Source organism: Ranitomeya variabilis, chromosome 2, assembly GCF_051348905.1.
Source record: "Ranitomeya variabilis isolate aRanVar5 chromosome 2, aRanVar5.hap1, whole genome shotgun sequence".
NCBI lineage: Eukaryota > Metazoa > Chordata > Amphibia > Anura > Dendrobatidae > Ranitomeya > Ranitomeya variabilis.
The window spans coordinates 646,798,180-646,817,877 of record NC_135233.1 but is presented as its reverse complement, the minus strand read 5'-3'; the positions used below and the strand labels follow the sequence as shown (position 1 = coordinate 646,817,877).

Below are 19,698 nucleotides of genomic sequence, written 5' to 3'. Positions count from 1 at the left end.
TTTGACTAAGAAGGGGCTGATGTTGCTGATTGGTCCCCTGCTGCTGTGGAGGCCTTTCAGGAGCTTAAGCGCCGCTTTTCTTCCGCCCCTGTGTTGCGTCAGCCTGATGTTGCTCTTCCTTTTCAGGTTGAGGTCGACGCTTCTGAAATCGGAGCTGGGGCGGTTTTGTTGCAGAGAAGTTCCGATTGCTCCGTGATGAGACCTTGTGCTTTTTTCTCGCGTAAATTTTCGCCCGCCGAGCGGAATTATGATGTTGGGAATCGGGAGCTTTTGGCCATGAAGTGGGCTTTTGAGGAGTGGCGTCATTGGCTTGAGGGGGCTAGACATCAGGTGGTGGTATTGACTGACCACAAAAATCTAATTTATCTTGAGTCCGCCAGACGCCTGAATCCTAGACAGGCGCGCTGGTCGTTGTTTTTCTCTCGGTTTAATTTTGTGGTGTCCTACCTGCCGGGTTCTAAGAATGTTAAGGCGGATGCCCTTTCTAGGAGTTTTGAGCCTGACTCCCCTGGTAATTCTGAACCTACAGGTATCCTTAAGGATGGAGTGATATTGTCTGCCGTTTCTCCAGACCTGCGGCGGGCCTTGCAGGAGTTTCAGGCGGATAGACCTGATCGTTGCCCACCTGGTAGACTGTTTGTTCCTGATGATTGGACCAGTAAAGTCATTTCTGAGGTTCATTCTTCTGCGTTGGCAGGTCATCCTGGAATCTTTGGTACCAGGGATTTGGTGGCAAGGTCCTTCTGGTGGCCTTCCCTGTCTCGAGATGTGCGAGGCTTCGTGCAGTCTTGTGACGTTTGTGCTCGGGCCAAGCCTTGTTGTTCTCGGGCTAGTGGATTGTTGTTGCCCTTGCCTATCCCGAAGAGGCCCTGGATGCACATCTCGATGGATTTTATTTCGGATCTTCCTGTTTCTCAGAAGATGTCTGTCATCTGGGTGGTGTGTGATCGTTTCTCTAAGATGGTCCATTTGGTTCCCCTGCCTAAGTTGCCTTCTTCTTCCGAGTTGGTTCCTCTGTTTTTTCAAAATGTGGTCCGTTTGCATGGTATTCCGGAGAATATCGTTTCTGACAGAGGTACCCAATTCGTGTCTAGATTTTGGCGAGCATTCTGTGCTAGGATGGGCATAGATTTGTCTTTCTCGTCTGCTTTCCATCCTCAGACTAATGGCCAGACCGAGCGGACGAATCAGACCTTGGAGACATATTTGAGGTGTTTTGTGTCTGCAGATCAGGATGATTGGGTTGCTTTTTTGCCTTTAGCGGAGTTTGCCCTCAATAATCGGGCCAGTTCTGCCACCTTGGTGTCTCCCTTTTTCTGTAATTCGGGGTTTCATCCTCGATTTTCTTCTGGTCAGGTGGAATCTTCGGATTGTCCTGGAGTGGATGCTGTGGTGGAGAGGTTGCATCAGATTTGGGGGCAGGTAGTGGACAATTTGAAGTTGTCCCAGGAGAAGACTCAGCTTTTTGCCAACCGCCGGCGTCGGGTTGGTCCTCGGCTTTGTGTTGGGGACTTGGTGTGGTTGTCTTCTCGTTTTGTCCCTATGAGGGTTTCTTCTCCAAAGTTTAAGCCTCGGTTCATCGGCCCGTACAAGATATTGGAGATTCTTAACCCTGTGTCCTTCCGTTTGGACCTCCCTGCATCTTTTTCTATTCATAATGTTTTTCATCGGTCATTATTGCGCAGGTATGAGGTACCGGTTGTGCCTTCCGTTGAGCCTCCTGCTCCGGTGTTGGTTGAGGGCGAGTTGGAGTACGTTGTGGAAAAAATCTTGGACTCCCGTGTTTCCAGACGGAAACTCCAGTATCTGGTCAAATGGAAGGGATACGGTCAGGAGGATAATTCTTGGGTGACTGCCTCTGATGTTCATGCCTCCGATTTGGTCCGTGCCTTTCATAGGGCTCATCCTGATCGCCCTGGTGGTTCTGGTGAGGGTTCGGTGCCCCCTCCTTGAGGGGGGGGTACTGTTGTGAAATTGGATTTTGGGCTCCCCCGGTGGCCACTGGTGGAATTGAACTGGTGTGCATCATCCTCTCTGTTCACCTGTTTCCATCAGGATGTGGGAGTCGCTATTTAGCCTTGCTCCTCTGTCACTTCCATGCCGGTCAACATTGTAATCAGAAGCCTTTCTGTGCATGTTCCTGCTGCTAGACAACTCCCAGCTAAGTTGGACTTAGTCCTTGTTTGTTTTTGCATTTTGTTCCAGTTCACAGCTGTAGTTTCGTTTCTGTGTCTGGAAAGCTCTTGTGATCTGAAATTGCCACTCTGATGTTATGAGTTAATACTAGAGTCTTAAAGTAATTTCAGGATGGTATTTTGATAGGGTTTTCAGCTGACCATGAAAGTGCCCTTTCTGTCTTCCTGCTTTCTAGTAAGCGGACCTCAATTTTGCTAAACCTATTTTCATACTACGTTTGTCATTTCATCTAAAATCACCGCCAATATTTGTGGGGGCCTCTGTCTGCCTTTCGGGGAAATTTCTCTAGAGGTGAGCCAGGACTATATTTTCCTCTGCCAGGATTAGTTAGTCCTCCGGCCGGCGCTGGGCGTCTAGGGATAATACGCAGGCTACGCTACCCGGCTACTGTTAGTTGTGCGGCAGGTTTAGTTCATGGTCAGTTTAGTTTCCATCCTTCCAAGAGCTAGTTCGTATGTTTGCTGGGCTATGTTCTCTTGCCATTGAGAACCATAACACTCCAATATCTTGTACGGGCCGATGAACCGAGGCTTAAACTTAGGAGAAGAAACCTTCATGGTTCAGGGACAAAACGAGAAGACAACCACACCAAGTCCCCAACACAAAGACGAGGACCAACACGACGACGGCGGTTGGCAAACTGCTGAGTCTTCTCCTGGGACAACTGTGAGGGAGGCTGGACACGCGCGCTTTTCAAAATACGCGCATGTCCAGCCTCCCGTGACGTCACGGCTTGTGATTGGTTAATGGCGGCCATGTTGCCGGGACGCGGACCAATCACAGCAAGCCGTGACGTAATTTCGTCACGGCTTGCTGTGATTGGTCCGCGTCCCGGCAACATGGCCGCCCTGACCAATCACAAGCCGGGACTTCACGTAACCAAGTAAAAGCGCGAAATTTAAACAAACAACGCTGCCGGTTCCCTCGCTGAGGTCCCGGCTGCGTCGGACAGGTGAGTATAGCGATATTTTTTATTTTAATTCTCTTTTTTACACATTATTACATTAATGTTGTTGCGATACCCGATACCCGATACCACAAAAGTATCGGATCTCGGTATCGGAAATTCCGATACAGCAAGTATCGGCCGATACCCGATACTTGCAGTATCGGAATGCTCAACACTAATCAGCACCCTTCTTAGTCAAATCAGTCAACGGCTTAGCAACATCAGAAAAACCAGTTATAAATCGACGATAAAAATTAGCAAAGCTCAAAAACTTCTGAAGGCTCTTAAGAGAAGAGGGTTGCGTCCAATCACAAATAGCCTGAACCTTGACAGGGTCCATCTCAATGGAAGAGGGGGAAAAAATGTACCCCAAAAACGAAATCTTTTGAACCCCAAAAACACACTTAGAACCCTTTACACACAAGGAATTAGAGCGCAAAACCTGAAAAACCCTCCTGACCTGTTGGACATGAGAGTCCCAGTCATCCGAAAAAATCAAAATATCATCCAGATACACAATCATAAATTTATCCAAATATTCACGGAAAATGTCATGCATAAAAGACTGAAAGACTGAAGGGGCATTTGAAAGACCAAAAGGCATTACTAAATACTCAAAATGGCCCTCAGGCGTATTAAATGCGGTTTTCCACTCATCCCCCTGCTTAATTCGCACTAAATTATACGCCCCACGAAGATCAATCTTAGAGAACCACTTGGCCCCCTTTATTCGAGCAAACAAATCAGTAAGCAGTGGCAAAGGATACTGATATTTAACCGTGATTTTATTCAAAAGCCGATAATCAATACACGGCCTCAAAGAGCCATCTTTTTTAGATACAAAGAAAAAACCGGCTCCTAAGGGAGATGACGAAGGACGAATATGTCCCTTTTCCAAGGACTCCTTAATATATTCCCGCATAGCAGCATGTTCAGGCACAGATAGATTAAATAAACGACTAGTGTTGAGCATTCCGATACTGCAAGTATCGGGTATCGGCCGATACTTGCTGTATCGGAATTTCCGATACCGAGATCCGATACTTTTGTGGTATCGGGTATCGGGTATCGCAACAACATTAATGTAATAATGTGTAAAAAAGAGAATTAAAATAAAAAATATCGCTATACTCACCTGTCCGACGCAGCCGGGACCTCAGCGAGGGAACCGGCAGCGTTGTTTGTTTAAATTTCGCGCTTTTACTTGGTTACGTGAAGTCCCGGCTTGTGATTGGTCAGGGCGGCCATGTTGCCGGGACGCGGACCAATCACAGCAAGCCGTGACGAAATTACGTCACGGCTTGCTGTGATTGGTCCGCGTCCCGGCAACATGGCCGCCATTAACCAATCACAAGCCATGACGTCACGGGAGGCTGGACATGCGCGTATTTTGAAAAGCGCGCGTGTCCAGCCTCCAGTGACGTCCCGGCAACATGGCCGCCATTAACCAATCACAAGCCGGGACGTCACGGGAGGCTGGACATGCGCGTATTTTGAAAAGCGCGCGTGTCCAGCCTCCCGTGACGTCACGGCTTGTGATTGGTTAATGGCGGCCATGTTGCCGGGACGCGGACCAATCACAGCAAGCCGTGACGTAATTTCGTCACGGCTTGCTGTGATTGGTCCGCGTCCCGGCAACATGGCCGCCCTGACCAATCACAAGCCGGGACCTCACGTAACCAAGTAAAAGCGCGAATTTTAAACAAACAACGCTGCCGGTTCCCTCGCTAAGGTCCCGGCTGCGTCGGACAGGTGAGTATAGCAATATTTTTTATTTTAATTCTTTCTTTTACACATTAATATGGTTCCCAGGGCCTGAAGGAGAGTTTCCTCTCCTTCAGACCCTGGGAACCATCAGGAATACCGTCCGATACCTGAGTCCCATTGACTTGTATTGGTATCGGGTATCGGTATCGGATTGGATCCGATACTTTGCCGGTATCGGCCGATACTTTCCGATACCGATACTTTCAAGTATCGGACGGTATCGCTCAACACTATAAACGACCCTTTGGAAACTTACTGCCCGGAATCAGATCTATAGTACAATCGCAATCTCTGTGCGGAGGTAGTGAACCAAGTTTAGGCTCCTCAAAAACGTCACGATAATCAGATAAAAATTCCGGAATCTCAGAGGGAATAGATGACGAAATGGAAACCAAAGGTACGTCCCCATGAGTCCCCTGACATCCCCAGCTTAACACAGACATTGCTTTCCAGTCGAGGACTGGGTTATGAGATTGCAGCCATGGCAATCCAAGCACCAACACATCATGTAGATTATACAACACAAGGAAGCGAATAATCTCCTGGTGATCCGGATTAATACGCATAGTTACTTGTGTCCAGTATTGTGGTTTATTACTAGCCAATGGCGTGGAGTCAATACCCTTCAGAGGTATAGGAACTTCCAGAGGCTCTAAATTAAACCCACAGCGTTTGGCAAAGGACCAATCCATAAGACTCAAAGCGGCGCCAGAGTCGACATAGGCGTCCGCGGTAATAGACGATAAAGAGCAAATCAGGGTCACAGATAGAATAAACTTAGACTGTAAAGTGCCAATTGAAACAGACTTATCAACCTTCTTAGTACATTTAGAGCATGCTGATATAACATGAGTTGAATCACCACAATAGAAGCATAACCCATTTTTTCGCCTAAAATTCTGTCGTTCGCTTCTGGACAGAATTCTATCACATTGCATAATCTCTGGCGCCTTCTCAGTAGACACCGCCAAATGGTGCACAGGTTTGCGCTCCCGCAAACGCCGATCAATCTGAATGGCCATTGTCATGGACTCATTCAGACCTGTAGGCACAGGGAACCCCACCATAACATCTTTAATGGCATCAGAGAGACCCTCTCTGAAATTCGCCGCCAGGGCGCACTCATTCCACTGAGTAAGCACAGACCACTTACGAAATTTTTGGCAGTATATTTCAGCCTCATCTTGCCCCTGAGACAGGGCCATCAAGGCCTTTTCAGCCTGAATCTCTAAATGAGGTTCCTCATAAAGCAACCCCAATGCCAGGAAAAACGCATCCACATTGAGCAACGCAGGATCCCCTGGTGCCAAAGCAAATGCCCAATCCTGAGGGTCGCCCCGGAGCAAGGAAATTACAATCCTGACCTGCTGTGCAGGATCTCCAGCGGAGCGAGATCTCAGAGACAAAAATAATTTACAATTATGTTTGAAATTCTGGAAGCGAGATCTATCCCCGGAGAAAAATTCAGGTAAAGGAATTCTAGGTTCAGATATAGGAGCATGAATTACAAAATCCTGTAAACTTTGAACCTTCATAGCGAGATTATTCAAACCTGTAGCTAAACTCTGCTGATCCATTTTTATCAGGTGAAAGCAGAACCATTCAAGGATTAGAAGGAGAGAGAGAGACAAAGGCTGCAGAAAGCAGAGATGCAAGTGAATCAACTAATGAGCAAACTCAGGGAAAAAAAAAAAAAAAATTCTCTGCAGACTTCTTTTCTCTCCTTTCTTCTGCCAATTATTTTAACCCTTGGCCGGCCAAACTGTCATGGTTCTCAATGGCAAGAGAACGTAGTAAAGCATACAAATGGACTAGCTCTTGGAAGATGGGAACTCGAGCTGACTGTGAGCTAAACCTACCGCACAACTAACAGTGGCCGGGTAGCGTGCCTACGTTTTATCCCTAGACGCCCAGCGCCAGCCGGAGGACTGACTGACCCTAGCAGAGGAAAATACAGACCTGACTTACCTCTAGAGAAATTTTCCCCAAAAGGCAGACAGTAGCCCCCACATATATTGTTGGTGATTTCAGAGGAAATTGACATACGAAGTATGAAAATAGGTTTAGCAAATTGAGGTCCGCTTACTAGATAGTAGGAAGACAGAAAAGGGAACTACACAGTCAGCTGAAAACCCTTTCAAAACACCATCCTGAAATTACTTTAAGACTCTAATATCAACTCATGACACCAGAGTGGCAATTTCAGCTCACAAGAGCTTCCAGCCTCAGAAATATACAATCACAGAGAACTGGAACAAAAATGCAAAACAAACTTAGGACTAAAAGTCCAACTTAGCTGATAGTAGTCTAGGAGCAGGAACATGCAACAGAAAGGCTTCTGGTAACATTGTTGGCCGGCATAGAAATGACTGAGGAGCAAGGTTAAATAGAAAACTCCCACATCCTGATGGAAACAGGTGAACAGAGGAGATGAAGCACACAAGTTCAGTACCACCAGTGACCACCGGGGGAGCCCAGAAACCAAATTCACAACATAGGGCCCAGCTTGCAGCTGTAGCAGACCTCAGGTCTGAAGGTTGGCAGATCTGCATCTAATGGGTGTTCGTGTGGCAAGTGGGAGACCTGAGAGACAGATAGTAATATTCCGAGGAGAATAAAGACACCGTGAGAGGCCAGATTACAGGCAGGAAGTTTGATAAGAAAGGAATGAAAGAACATGGACTTAGTCATAGAGCAGAAAGCCCAAAAGGGTGGTATGGAGTCTCAGAGATGAGAGTTAATGGGAGACTATAGTGAAGAGGAGAAAAAGGAAGATAATATACACTCACTGGCCACTTTATTAGGTACACCTGTCCAACTTCTTGTTAACACTTAATTTCTAATCAGCCAATCACATGGCGGCAACTCAGTGCATTTAGGCATGTAGACATGGTCAAGACAATCTCCTGCAGTTCAAACCGAGCATCAGTATGGGGAAGAAAGGTGATTTGAGTGCCTTTGAACGTGGCATGGTTGTTGGTGCCAGAAGGGCTGGTCTGAGTATTTCAGAAACTGCTGATCTACTGGGATTTTCACGCACAACCATCTCTAGGGTTTACAGAGAATGGTCCGAAAAAGAAAAAAAATCCAGTGAGCGGCAGTTCTGTGGGCGGAAATGCCTTGTTGATGCCAGAGGTCAGAGGAGAATGGGCAGACTGGTTCGAGCTGATAGAAAGGCAACAGTGACTCAAATCGCCACCCGTTACAACCAAGGTAGGCCTAAGAGCATCTCTGAACGCACAGTGCGTCGAACTTTGAGGCAGATGGGCTACAGCAGCAGAAGACCACACCGGGTACCACTCCTTTCAGCTAAGAACAGGAAACTGAGGCTACAATTTGTACAAGCTCATCGAAATTGGACAGTAGAAGATTGGAAAAACGTTGCTTGGTCTGATGAGTCTCGATTTCTGCTGCGACATTCGGATGGTAGGGTCAGAATTTGGCGTAAACAACATGAAAGCATGGATCCATCCTGCCTTGTATGGAGCATCTTTGGGATGTGCAGCCGACAAATCTGCGGCAACTGTGTGATGCCATCATGTCAATATGGACCAAAATCTCTGAGGAATGCTTCCAGCACCTTGTTGAATCTATGCCACGAAGAATTGAGGCAGTTCTGAAGGCAAAAGGGGGTCCAACCCGTTACTAGCATGGTGTACCTAATAAAGTGGCCGGTGAGTGTATATGACATTGTAGTTACAAAGCTTGTATACTAAGTGGATGCCATATTGGGACACACACTCTTAAGGAGAAAGAGAGATGCAGACAATGGAATGAAGTCTATGACTCTTGCGCTTGGACTTTAGCGATGTTGTTGAGGAAGATTGGAAGAAACGTCCGTGATGATTCATACCTACTATCTGCTGTATATAATTTCTACTGTTATTCTTCAGTAAAAAGAAGTTTATTTTGAAACAGTGGTCTCCCTCACTTAACTCCTTAACATTTGGCCCTGGCCAGCCGAATACAGTGGCACTATGCGGTCTGCCAAGGCATATCCCTAAAGTAACAAAAGTCTGCACACCCAGCTAGGACCCTCATTTTCATGCAGCATGTAGTTACTTACATTAGTAAGGCCAAAAATAAACCAGTTACTAAGGAGTTAAACCTTTAAGTAGATATTAGATGATACTTTCCTATACATTATGCCATATATTGTCAAGTTTATTTTATCTGACCAAATTGTGTCCATTCAGCTTCAACTGAAATTGAATGTGGAAAAGCAAAGAAAAGGCAGAGAAAGTGCTTTGGAAGAATTGTCGGTGGGTGTGAAGCAAATCCCCACTCTTGGCCATGGCAGATCAGCCTGCGTACCAGGTATGTTTCTATGTCTCTAGGCTCAATTGCATACACAATTCACTATAAAAAGGACATACATTTAAAATAAATCACAGAAAAAAGGCAGCATGCCATGTCTAAATAAATGTACTAAAAGGATGCAGCACACCCCCATGGTAAAGGTGGGGATCAGCACAGGGACAAAATACTGATGAAGCAATGAATTGCAAATACACACTGGGTTGCCATTTATACCATTATGCGTGATGTATCGTTGTCCAGATAACTGCCCATTGCCAACACAACCACTATTAGCTCAGATGGGCTGCCCAGTACTACATGGTGGACCATTTATATGGATACACCTAAATAAAATGGGAATAGTTGGTGATATCAGCTTCCTGTTTGTGGCACATTAGTATATGGGAGGGGGAAAACTTTTCAAGATGGGAGGTGACCATGGCAGCCATTTTGAAGTCAGACATTTTGGTTCCAACTTTATTTTTTCCAATGGGAAGAGGGTCATGTGACACAGCAAACTTATTAAGAATTTCACAAGAAAATCAATGGTGTCTTTGTTTTAACATAACTTTATTCTTTCATGAGTTATTTACAAGCTTATGATCACTTATAAAATGTGTTCAAAGTGCTGCCCATTGTGTTGGATTGTCAGTGCAACTCTCTTCTCCCACTCTGGACACACTGATAGCAACAATGCAGAAGAAATGCTAGCAAAGGCTTTAAGTATCCAAACAAAGAGAAACTTGTAAATTACTCATGAAAGAAAAAAGTTATGTTAAAACCAAGTACACCATTGTTTTTCTTGTGAAAATGACTGGAAAAAGGCATCCATACTTACCAGTACCATGCCCAAACACAATGTGCTACAGGATGCTGCAGACCCCGATAATAAAGACATGGACAGCACAGCTGCCAAATACGAGAATACGAGCTGATCTGCAGCACCTGGCAGCATCCACTACTACACAGTGTACATAACTGAGCTGTTAACCTTCCTACATTGGTTACATCACCGAAGCTAATAACATCTTGTTGGCGGGGGTGTTGGGTGTCAGACCCCCACTGATCATATATTGATGACCTCTCCTAGGGATGGTTGTCTGTACAAAAGTAGGGGACAACCCTTTTAATTAAAACTTTTCTTTATATTAACCCCTTTCTGACCTCGGACGGGATAGTACGTCCGAGGTCAGTAGCCCCGCTTTGATGCGGGCTCCAGCGGTGAGCCCGCATCAAAGCCGGGACATGTCAGCTGTTTTGAACAGCTGACATGTGCCCATAATAGGCGCGGGCAGAATTGCGATCTGTCCGTGCCTATTAACTAGTTAAATGCCGCTGTCAAACGCAGACAGCGGCATTTAACTACCGCATTGGGCGGCCGGAAATTAGGGCATCGCCGACCCCCGTCACATGATCGGAGGTCGGCGATGCTTCAGCATTGTATCCATAGAGGTCCTTGAGACCTGTATGGTTACTGATCCCCGGCAGCTGTGAGCGCCACCCTGTGGTCAGCGCTCACAGCACACCTGATTTTCTGCTACATAGCAGCGAACAGCAGATCATTGCTATGTAGCAGAGGCGATCGTGCTGTGCCTGCTTCTAGCCTCCCATGAAGGCTATTGAAGCATGGCAAAAGTAAAAAAAAAAAAGTTAAAAAAAATGTGACAAAAATAAAAAAAATATAAAAGTTTAAATCACCCCATTTCGCCCCAATCAAAATAAATCAATAAAAAATTAATCATTAAAATGCAATAACGGGCGATCAAAAGAACATATCTGCACCAAAATGCAATCATTAAAAACGTCAGCTCGGCACGCAAAAAATAAGCCCTCACCCGACCCCAGATCATGAAAAATGGAGACGCTACGAGTATCGGAAAATGGCGCGATTTTTTTTTTTTTTTAGCAAACTTTGGAATTTTTTTCACCACTTAGGTAAAAAATAACCTAGTCATGTTAGGTGTCTATGAACTCGTACTGACCTGGAGAATCATAATGGCAGTTTTAGCATTTAGTGAACCTAGCAAAAAAGCCAACCAAAAAACAAGTGTGGGACTGCACTTTTTTTGCAATTTCACCGCACTTGGAATTTTTTTCCCGTTTTCTAGTACACGACATGCTAAAACCAATGATGTCGTTCAAAAGTACAACTCGTCTCGCAAAAAATAAGCCCTCACATGGCCAAATTGACGGAAAAATAAAAATGTTATGGCTCTGGGAAGGAGGGGAGTGAAAAACGAACACGGAAAAACGGAAAATCGCAAGGTCATGAAGGGGTTAATCGGTAAAACTAATGGAATAGAAACCTATAGAAACCTTCCCTGTGTGAAAAAGGTGTATAGACTTGACTTGCATGTACTAATGCATTTTCTTGTATCTTTGTCTCTTTGGACTGGTATACTGTGTGCTTTGGAAACAAGTTTTGTATTAAGCTATAGTAAGTTTATTAATGATGACTATTGTAGGTCCTTGTATATATACTGTGCTATTGCAGTTTATGCTCACTTTCTTGTAATTACTATGTATATTTGACAGTGGAGATCTTATGAATAGAAATACAAAGTGTATTAGAATGTTACATTATTTTTCATATCTTGTTTCCATCAGATTTTAATGGGGTTGTTCACTACTTTTTTATTAATGGCCTATCCTCAGGGTAGGCAACCAATATCTGGCTGGTGGGGGTGAAATGCGCAGTGCTCTACCAATCAGCTGTTACCAGCATCGGCAGCAGCCATTATTTCTGTAATGGCCGTGCCCAGGTACTACAGATTCACCCCCTAAATGAATAGAGGGTGGATCTGCAGTAGCCGGCCACAGTCACTATAGTTTTGATGGAGCTGCCAGATATTGGTAGCCTATCCTATCATTAAACAAAGCAGTGGCCAACCTCCTTAATGTGTTATTAATAATGTTGTGGTACAAATGTAAGTTCAGATATTGTTTTTACTTCCTAACCTATGGTTGTTATTTTCCAGCTATAATTTGCACTTCTGTGGTGGAACATTGATCGATCGCCAGTGGGTTCTTACTGCTGCACATTGCCTGGAACGGTATTTTCCTTACAAAAATTTGTGGCAATCATGCAGTTTAGATAAAATCCAGAAATAGCATAGCAAAATTAGCACGGCTGTTTAGAAATACTCCAGTGTTTCATGTCTGTATCGCCTATGTGCTTCCTTTTTTTTCTTGCTGTATACAGTATCAGTGTTTAAGCATCTGATTCTAAAGCATTGCTTCAGGGCAAGATTATTCTACAGCACGGAGGTGCCACAAATCAACACATTTATGGGTTGATTCAGTAAGGTATTTATGTCAGAATTTTAGGATAAAACACCTTAATAAGTCACAATATTTTTGCGTAATTTAGAAGTTGCACAAAAATATTGCGGCTTTTGCCATATTCACATCAATCAAAACATATGGGTGTCTATAGATGGAATATGGTGTGTCTACAGGCACCTATCAAATTGCTGAAAATTTCAGCTACTTTAGTGGCGTAACATACTCCAGTTTCTGAGTGGAGTACATTTTTGCCGGAGGTGCACATCACTTGTATGGTGCTCCTAATTCATTAAGTAGCATACAACCTCTCAATGAATTAGGCCGGGGTCTTGCAATGCAAGAAACTCGAGCGATACCCAATACCCGGCACTGCCACCGGCGGTCTGGACTGGAGCGTTCAGCTGCATAGAAATACATGCAGCCGCACACTCCGGTCCCGAGTGTTGGGTATTGGTGTGAGAGACTTGCTCGAGTGTTTTGCATTGCACTCGCAAGTGTGACACCGGCCTAAGGCTACTTTCACACTAGCGTTAACTGCAATACGTCGCAAATGCGTCGTTTTGCCGAAAATACGCATCCAGCAAAAGTTCTTGCTGGATACGTTTTTTCGTCATAGACTAACATTAGCGACGCATTTGCGACGCATTGCAAAACGTCGCGTCCGTTTTGCGACGCTTGGGCGTGTGGTAGCGGACCCTCGGGAGAAAAAAACGTTACATGTAACGTTTTTTGCTCCCGACGGTCCGCTTTTTCCGACCGCGCATGCGCGGCCGGAACTCCGCCCCCACCTCCCCGCACTTCCCCGCACCTCACAATGGGGCAGCGGATGCGTGGGAAAAATGCATCCGCTGCCCCCGTTGTGCGGCGGAGACCACGCTAGCGTCGGGAACGTCGGCCCGACGCACAGCGACGGGTTGTTCCCGACGCTAGTGTGAAAGTAGCCTTAGTCACATCTTACTCCATCAGCCCTGTTCACTATGGGAACAACTCCAGTCTTAAAAAGTCGGAGCCTAAAGTCCACATTCTGTTACATATTAGCAGTTGCTATTTCTATTCGGCTGTCATAGGTCTTTCTTTTTTAAAGGATTGTTCTCATCTTCCATCTTCAAGAGGGCACTGCTCCTCTGCCTCCCAGCTTCCTTTTTTGCCTAGGGTTTGGTGCACTCATGAAAATTGACAGTTTGGGTTGGCAGCACCGCTGAAGTGTTGGCCTGAACCATTTTTGCCTATGTGACCAAACACGGACATCTGAATGAAGCCCAAAGCTACTCTTATATGGGAATCTACTGCTTGATTCTGTTATTCCAGTTCTATGCAGCAGACACCAGACATATTTTAATTATTGTAGATACCCAGCGGGACGAGATTTGCTTTGTTTTACACTAGGATGTTTGCTCTTTTACTAACTATAATAATACTATAAGGCAATCATTCTCCTCAATATAATAACAATGGCATTTTACAGGAGTCCAATTTTCTAGAATATTCTGGATTACCTGCAGTATCGTCTAATTACAATTGTGTCTCTCATAATTTGGTGTACAGATCAAATCGACCATCATCCTATAAAGTGCAACTTGGAATTCACAAGGAAAAAAGCTCTGAGCCTTCAAAACAGGTTCTAGATGTTGAGAAGTTATTTTTGGGACCTTCAAAAGCAGATATAGCTTTACTGAAGCTGAAAAGGTAACTGACATTAATGCAGCATTGTACGTGGTAATTCTCAATACAATGTCCAGGTTTTACTGTGTTTCATGCTGTGCGGATTCATTTCATGACATTTTATTCAGTTTTTAGGCCTAGGGTATGACTTTATGTAATGTGCAACTGAGCTCATAGAAAGAGAAGTTCTAAGTACTAAATGACAAACCTATTTAAGAACAAAATATATTCATTCTTTCAGTCAGTGGATTTAAATTGTCACCAAGCATACAATAAATGAATTACATGGCCATTAGCTAATATATATTTAAAGGCAAGGAGGCAAAAAGAACTACCGTATTTTTCGGATTATAAGATGCACTTTTTTCCCCCCAATTTTTTGGGGAAAATGGGGGTGCATCTTATAATGCGGATATACCTTACCGGCCGCGATGGAGCAGGGTCCCGGGGTCGCTGCTGGAGGAGGCAAGAGTGGAGCGTTGCTGCAGGCTGGGATGAGAAAGTGTTCAGATGTGCGCTGCTGTGGGTGTCCAGTGCTGCGGGGGGTTCTGACGACCTTTTCTGAAAGCCCGGAGCCCTCGCACTCACATGGTTTACTGTGCGGTGGACTCCGGGAAAATGGCTGCTTGGGGCGGCGCATGTGCAGATGGAGATCTCAGCATCAGATCTCAGGAGATGAGATTTCAGCGCTGAGATCTCATCTACTGAGATCTTGGTGCCGAGATCTCCATCTGCACATGTGCCGCCCCCGGCAGCCATTTTCCCGGAGTCCACCGCACAGTAAACCATGTGAGTGCGAGGGCTCCGGGCTTTCAGAAAAGGTCGTCAGAACCCACCGCAGCACTGGACACCCACAGCAGCGCACATCTGAACACTTTCTCATCCCAGCCTGCGGCCTGCAGCATCACCCCACTCTTGCCTCCTCCAGCAGCGACCCTGGGACCCTGCTTCACTGCAGCCATCACCTCCAGGAAGCAATAAGGTGCATGAATTTGTAAGAAGCACCACCATTTTATTAAAAAAAGTATTTTTTTCCTATTTTTCTGTACAAAATTTGTGGGGCGTCTTATAATCCGCAAAGTACGGTACATACAACCTGCTATGACTCTATAATAGGGTACTATTAGTAAGTGAGCACTATTAGCTTTTACTAACACTTTGGTAGTTTTATACCCAGTTAAATTGAATAAATGTGTACCAAGCTATACAGATGACAAAATAAAGGGGCGCAGACTCATGCCCCTTTACATAACTGATCTACCGGTACAGGTCTGGAGCTGCAATGTGCTGCATTTACATTGGCAGCATATTTAGTTGATTGCCATAATCAAAAGTTATTACCGATCCACTGGATCCCAAAACTGGGCTTTGCAGAGCCAAATCTTAAATGAAGTAGATGAGCAAATGCTTGACCTTCTTTATATTCATTTTGTGGCACTGCCAGAAATATCCAAGGACTTGGCTTTCTTCAGCAATGAATGGGAATGAGTTTGAGCCTACATACCTCTGATCAATTCAAGACGGAGCTCTGCAGAGCTTGTTTCTCAGGATCTACGGCCCTGTTCTGCTGGTTGCCAGGAGTCTGACCGTTATGTACAGGGGTCAGCTTTTGATTCTGGGAATACTCCTTGAAATAGTAAAGAATTGTACCCCGTATTTATAGTATTCTCTAAGATCAGTGTTGCAGGCCAGGCAATCTCAGTTATAGGAGTTTATTTTGAAGTTTTAAAAAGCAAATCATATAGCCCAAATGTTCAGATCGCAAGCGTACATCTAACTGCCATTTTGTTCTACAGCCCAGCTGTAATAACAGATGAAGTTCTCCCAGCTTGTCTACCCCCTCATAATTATGTGGTACCAGATAAATCAGAATGTTATGTTACAGGATGGGGGGAAACTCAAGGTAAATATGCTGCAATTCTGTAGGCTAATCGTGTTGTAGACCATTGTTATTCAGTAATTTGCTGCTTTTGTCATTTATGTCATTGCCATTGAATTTTTTTTATAAATTTTGGACTTTACATAGATAATATCACTATATAATCATCATAACTATTAAAATAAATATGTCAGCACAAAATGACTGTTCAAATCAAGTACAGGTGCACCCTTGGTGTAGCCGAACAATTCAGTTACGGTACTTGTTTCCCATCGATCTCCTTCTTTGTCTTCGGTGAATTCAGATTTTCCTGTTCCTGAGATAAATGACAGAGGTTCTCATACAGTTCTATGGAGAGGTGAAGTGGGAGGATGTAGACCTGAACACAAATGTTCTGCTGCATGTTAAAAACATTTTTTAGAAATTTTTTTCATATCAAGATCTTTATTAAAAAATACAAACATAGTAAACTTGCAATTTTCACACTCGCCACTGGGGCTTTGTTAGACTCATACTTCCTGCTCTTTCAGGAAGAGGTTTAAGTAAGGCTCCTTATTAACAAAGGCAGGATAACATTGACAGGTAGCACCTGTTTATCATAAAATCAATGCATAACATTGACAGCAATACAAAAACAAAAAAACACACCAGTGACTCTTCTGCAAATCCATACCTTCAGGTAAATTGTGCACACAGGGTCATATAAAGTTTATCAAGAGTTTATAGCACATTCCCAATCATATGAACGCTATAATTGCTACAAAGATATCCATATATCTTGCATCACAATGGGACCACATGGATTATATGATAATGGGAAAATATCTGCACAATACTTCTCAGGATTTTTCCTATACCAGGTAATTACCTGTGGCCATTGTGGAGGAGAAGGGACCCACTGTTACACACCTCGACGCGCGTTTCACCGCCGCCTGCGATTTCATCACGAGGACACAGGCGGAAGTGAAATGTGAAAAGCAATGTTTGTATCTTGATGCAGAATGCCTAGTTGAATATTATTCTTCTATCCTTCAGTTCGGTGGAATAACTTTGGCTTACTTTGTGCATACATGTATTACACTTTCCGCAATATTAATATATTTTAGCTCTTTGAACCTTTTGTGTATCAGATTTCCTAAGAATTACATGAAAAATTCTAATATCCTATACCTGATATAAAAATTATATACTCTAAGTATAAGTACTAACAATATGTGTGATACTATCAGGCAGTGGTAAAGAAGGAGTCCTTAAAGAAGCTGGTTTCCCTGTGATTGAAAACAAAGTATGTAACAGTCCTGAATACCTCAATGGTAGAGTTACAAGCCGGGAGCTGTGTGCTGGGAATATCCAGGGAGGAGTGGACAGCTGTCAGGTATGAGAATTAGAAAACTGTAAACTGGTTCTATTTTATTGCAGATTTTATTTCTGAACTGGTGTATAAGCCAAAGATTTCACCCTTTGTTTGACTTACTATATACAGTATATCTATTGGAGGCTGTGGCTGCCTCCTTTTCTGACTGAGCACTCCTCCCATCAACCTAAGACTGTTTTTATTTAATGCTTGATCCTACCTGCCCTTTACATTTGTAGACTTTTAGCCCGGGAGAGGCAGGTTTGATAAATATTAGGTGTATGGTTCAATCAATGAAAAATCACCTTGTCGTGGCTGGTGGGCTCTCATGCATTGGCCAATTTATAAGCTAAACACCTTAATTTTTATAGGCATATTCTATATAGCAGTAATGCATTAAAAGTTCATATATTCCATGTTTTCATAGACGTTAGCACTGACAGAGTGCTGCATTCTTTCGTATCATATTAGCATATATTAGTATCATTTATATGTAATACTGATTACATACTTACACATAACACACTGATGCCATTTCACTGTGGTTTGTGGATCCATATTACAGATTGAAACAGTCCTTTCATCATGGAATTTGAGAGAACAGGACTCAAGACAAAATAATGGCGTATATAACAAAGATTCATAAATTTACAAAGACAGATCAATAATTAAATAAACTATTTACAATTTCTTATATATGTCAGAACTCAGAAGCTTTAACTGGCATATGTGAAATGGAGGCTATAAACACGAAATGAACTGAGCATTAGGGTGACTGTTTTTGTTAAAACGGGTTCATTTTTTCTTCCAGGGTGACAGTGGTGGGCCACTATCCTGTTTTGATGGAGAAAAGTATATTGTGCAAGGTGTTACTTCCTGGGGTCTTGGTTGTGCAGTCGCAATGAAGCCAGGTGTATATGTACGTGTCTCCATGTTTATACCATGGATTGAAACGACCATAAAGGAAAATTAATCAATTAATATTATCTTTGTGCTTCTCTTATGGAGGGAACTGACAAGTTACATTTTAATGAATAAAAAACAACTTTGTATCTACTGCTTTTATATATATATATATATATATGATTTTTACAAATATATGCTATTGACAAAGGAATCCACTTTTTTAAATGTTTTACTATGCTGATGTACACAAAGACACATAACTTCATTTTTGTGCTGATTTCTCTTTTTATAGCCCTTAATGAGTTTACCTTTCCTTGTACAGACTCATATCATGCAGAAGGGTGTGTGCCATCTCTCCTGTCTCTAGTGCCACCTGATTGATATGTTCCCCCTCAGCATGCAGATTTTGTTGTAGGCTCTCCTCTCTCTCCACAAAGCTTGTAGTCTTCCCCCTCATCTCTCTTTTATCTCTGCAGATTCTGGGTCCACTACTTCCTTTCTATTATTAATGTCAGGTTTATTGACATTTTGCACAAATAATACAAGCTGAAATACAAAATGAAGGTTAATGTCCAGAGTTCTGACCTCTCAGTAATAAGTAGATTTCAATGTTTAATAAGAAGATAAAAAGAAAACATGAAAAGGATTGAAATACAACAAGATAAATGGTAAGAAACAAGGGTAGGGTTAGGACAAAAGGGTCATAACTTCATCAGGCTCCTAGGAAGTTGGTTGTGCTGTACGTGTTTTCTAATACTTGTACTGCCAAATATAACTATCTTTAACACTTATCCTTCTACATTATTTCAAAAAACATTTTTTCGGTGATTACTTTGTATCTCTGTTCATACTACACCCACACAAACAAATGATACACCATTTAAAAGGTAAACTTGCCCCCTAGAGCAAGAAAATAGCCAAACAAACCACACATCCACGATGTGATCACAAAATACACTTTAAATATTAATTTTCATAAACCTGCAGTAAGGAAAAATGACCTGCAGGTGGCAGCACACTACCCCAAAGCATACTAATACAAAGCTGAAACAAATCCTAACATTTGCCTTGGGGGCTTTCCAGCTTGCCGAACTCCTTGCCCAGCTGATTTCACGCAGGTACATCTAAAATATTTGCTATATATGTGGAGTAAAAGTAAAACTTTACTCGCTTAAGACTTAATCTTTAAAACTGAAGATATAAATGAATGCAGCCTAAAAGGGACCAGATAGGTTCTGACCATCAGATTGGACAGTCATTGAAAAGTCTATCTTCCTTCTAAGGTTGCAGCTTATTGGTCACCTGGAGTCACCTCTGGTTCCAAGTAAAAAAACTGCAGCGTTGATATAACTCAGACTGTACATTGTTTCCGATGGGAGAGATTGGTGGAAACAACCTTGC

The 19,698-nt window shown here is 43.4% G+C and overlaps 1 protein-coding gene across 1 annotated transcript in view; it reads left to right on the top strand.

The window, feature by feature from the left end:
• The window catches only part of PLG (plasminogen), a 179,678-nt gene extending 159,980 nt beyond the window's left edge, over nt 1–19,698 (top strand). The window contains exons 14-19 of the mRNA XM_077289158.1: nt 9,109–9,229; nt 12,190–12,264; nt 14,042–14,182; nt 15,955–16,061; nt 17,267–17,412; nt 18,203–19,698. Of these exons, the coding sequence (XP_077145273.1) occupies nt 9,109–9,229; nt 12,190–12,264; nt 14,042–14,182; nt 15,955–16,061; nt 17,267–17,412; nt 18,203–18,364 (752 nt within the window). The 3' untranslated portion in view covers nt 18,365–19,698. The remainder of the gene's footprint in view (nt 1–9,108; nt 9,230–12,189; nt 12,265–14,041; nt 14,183–15,954; nt 16,062–17,266; nt 17,413–18,202) is intronic.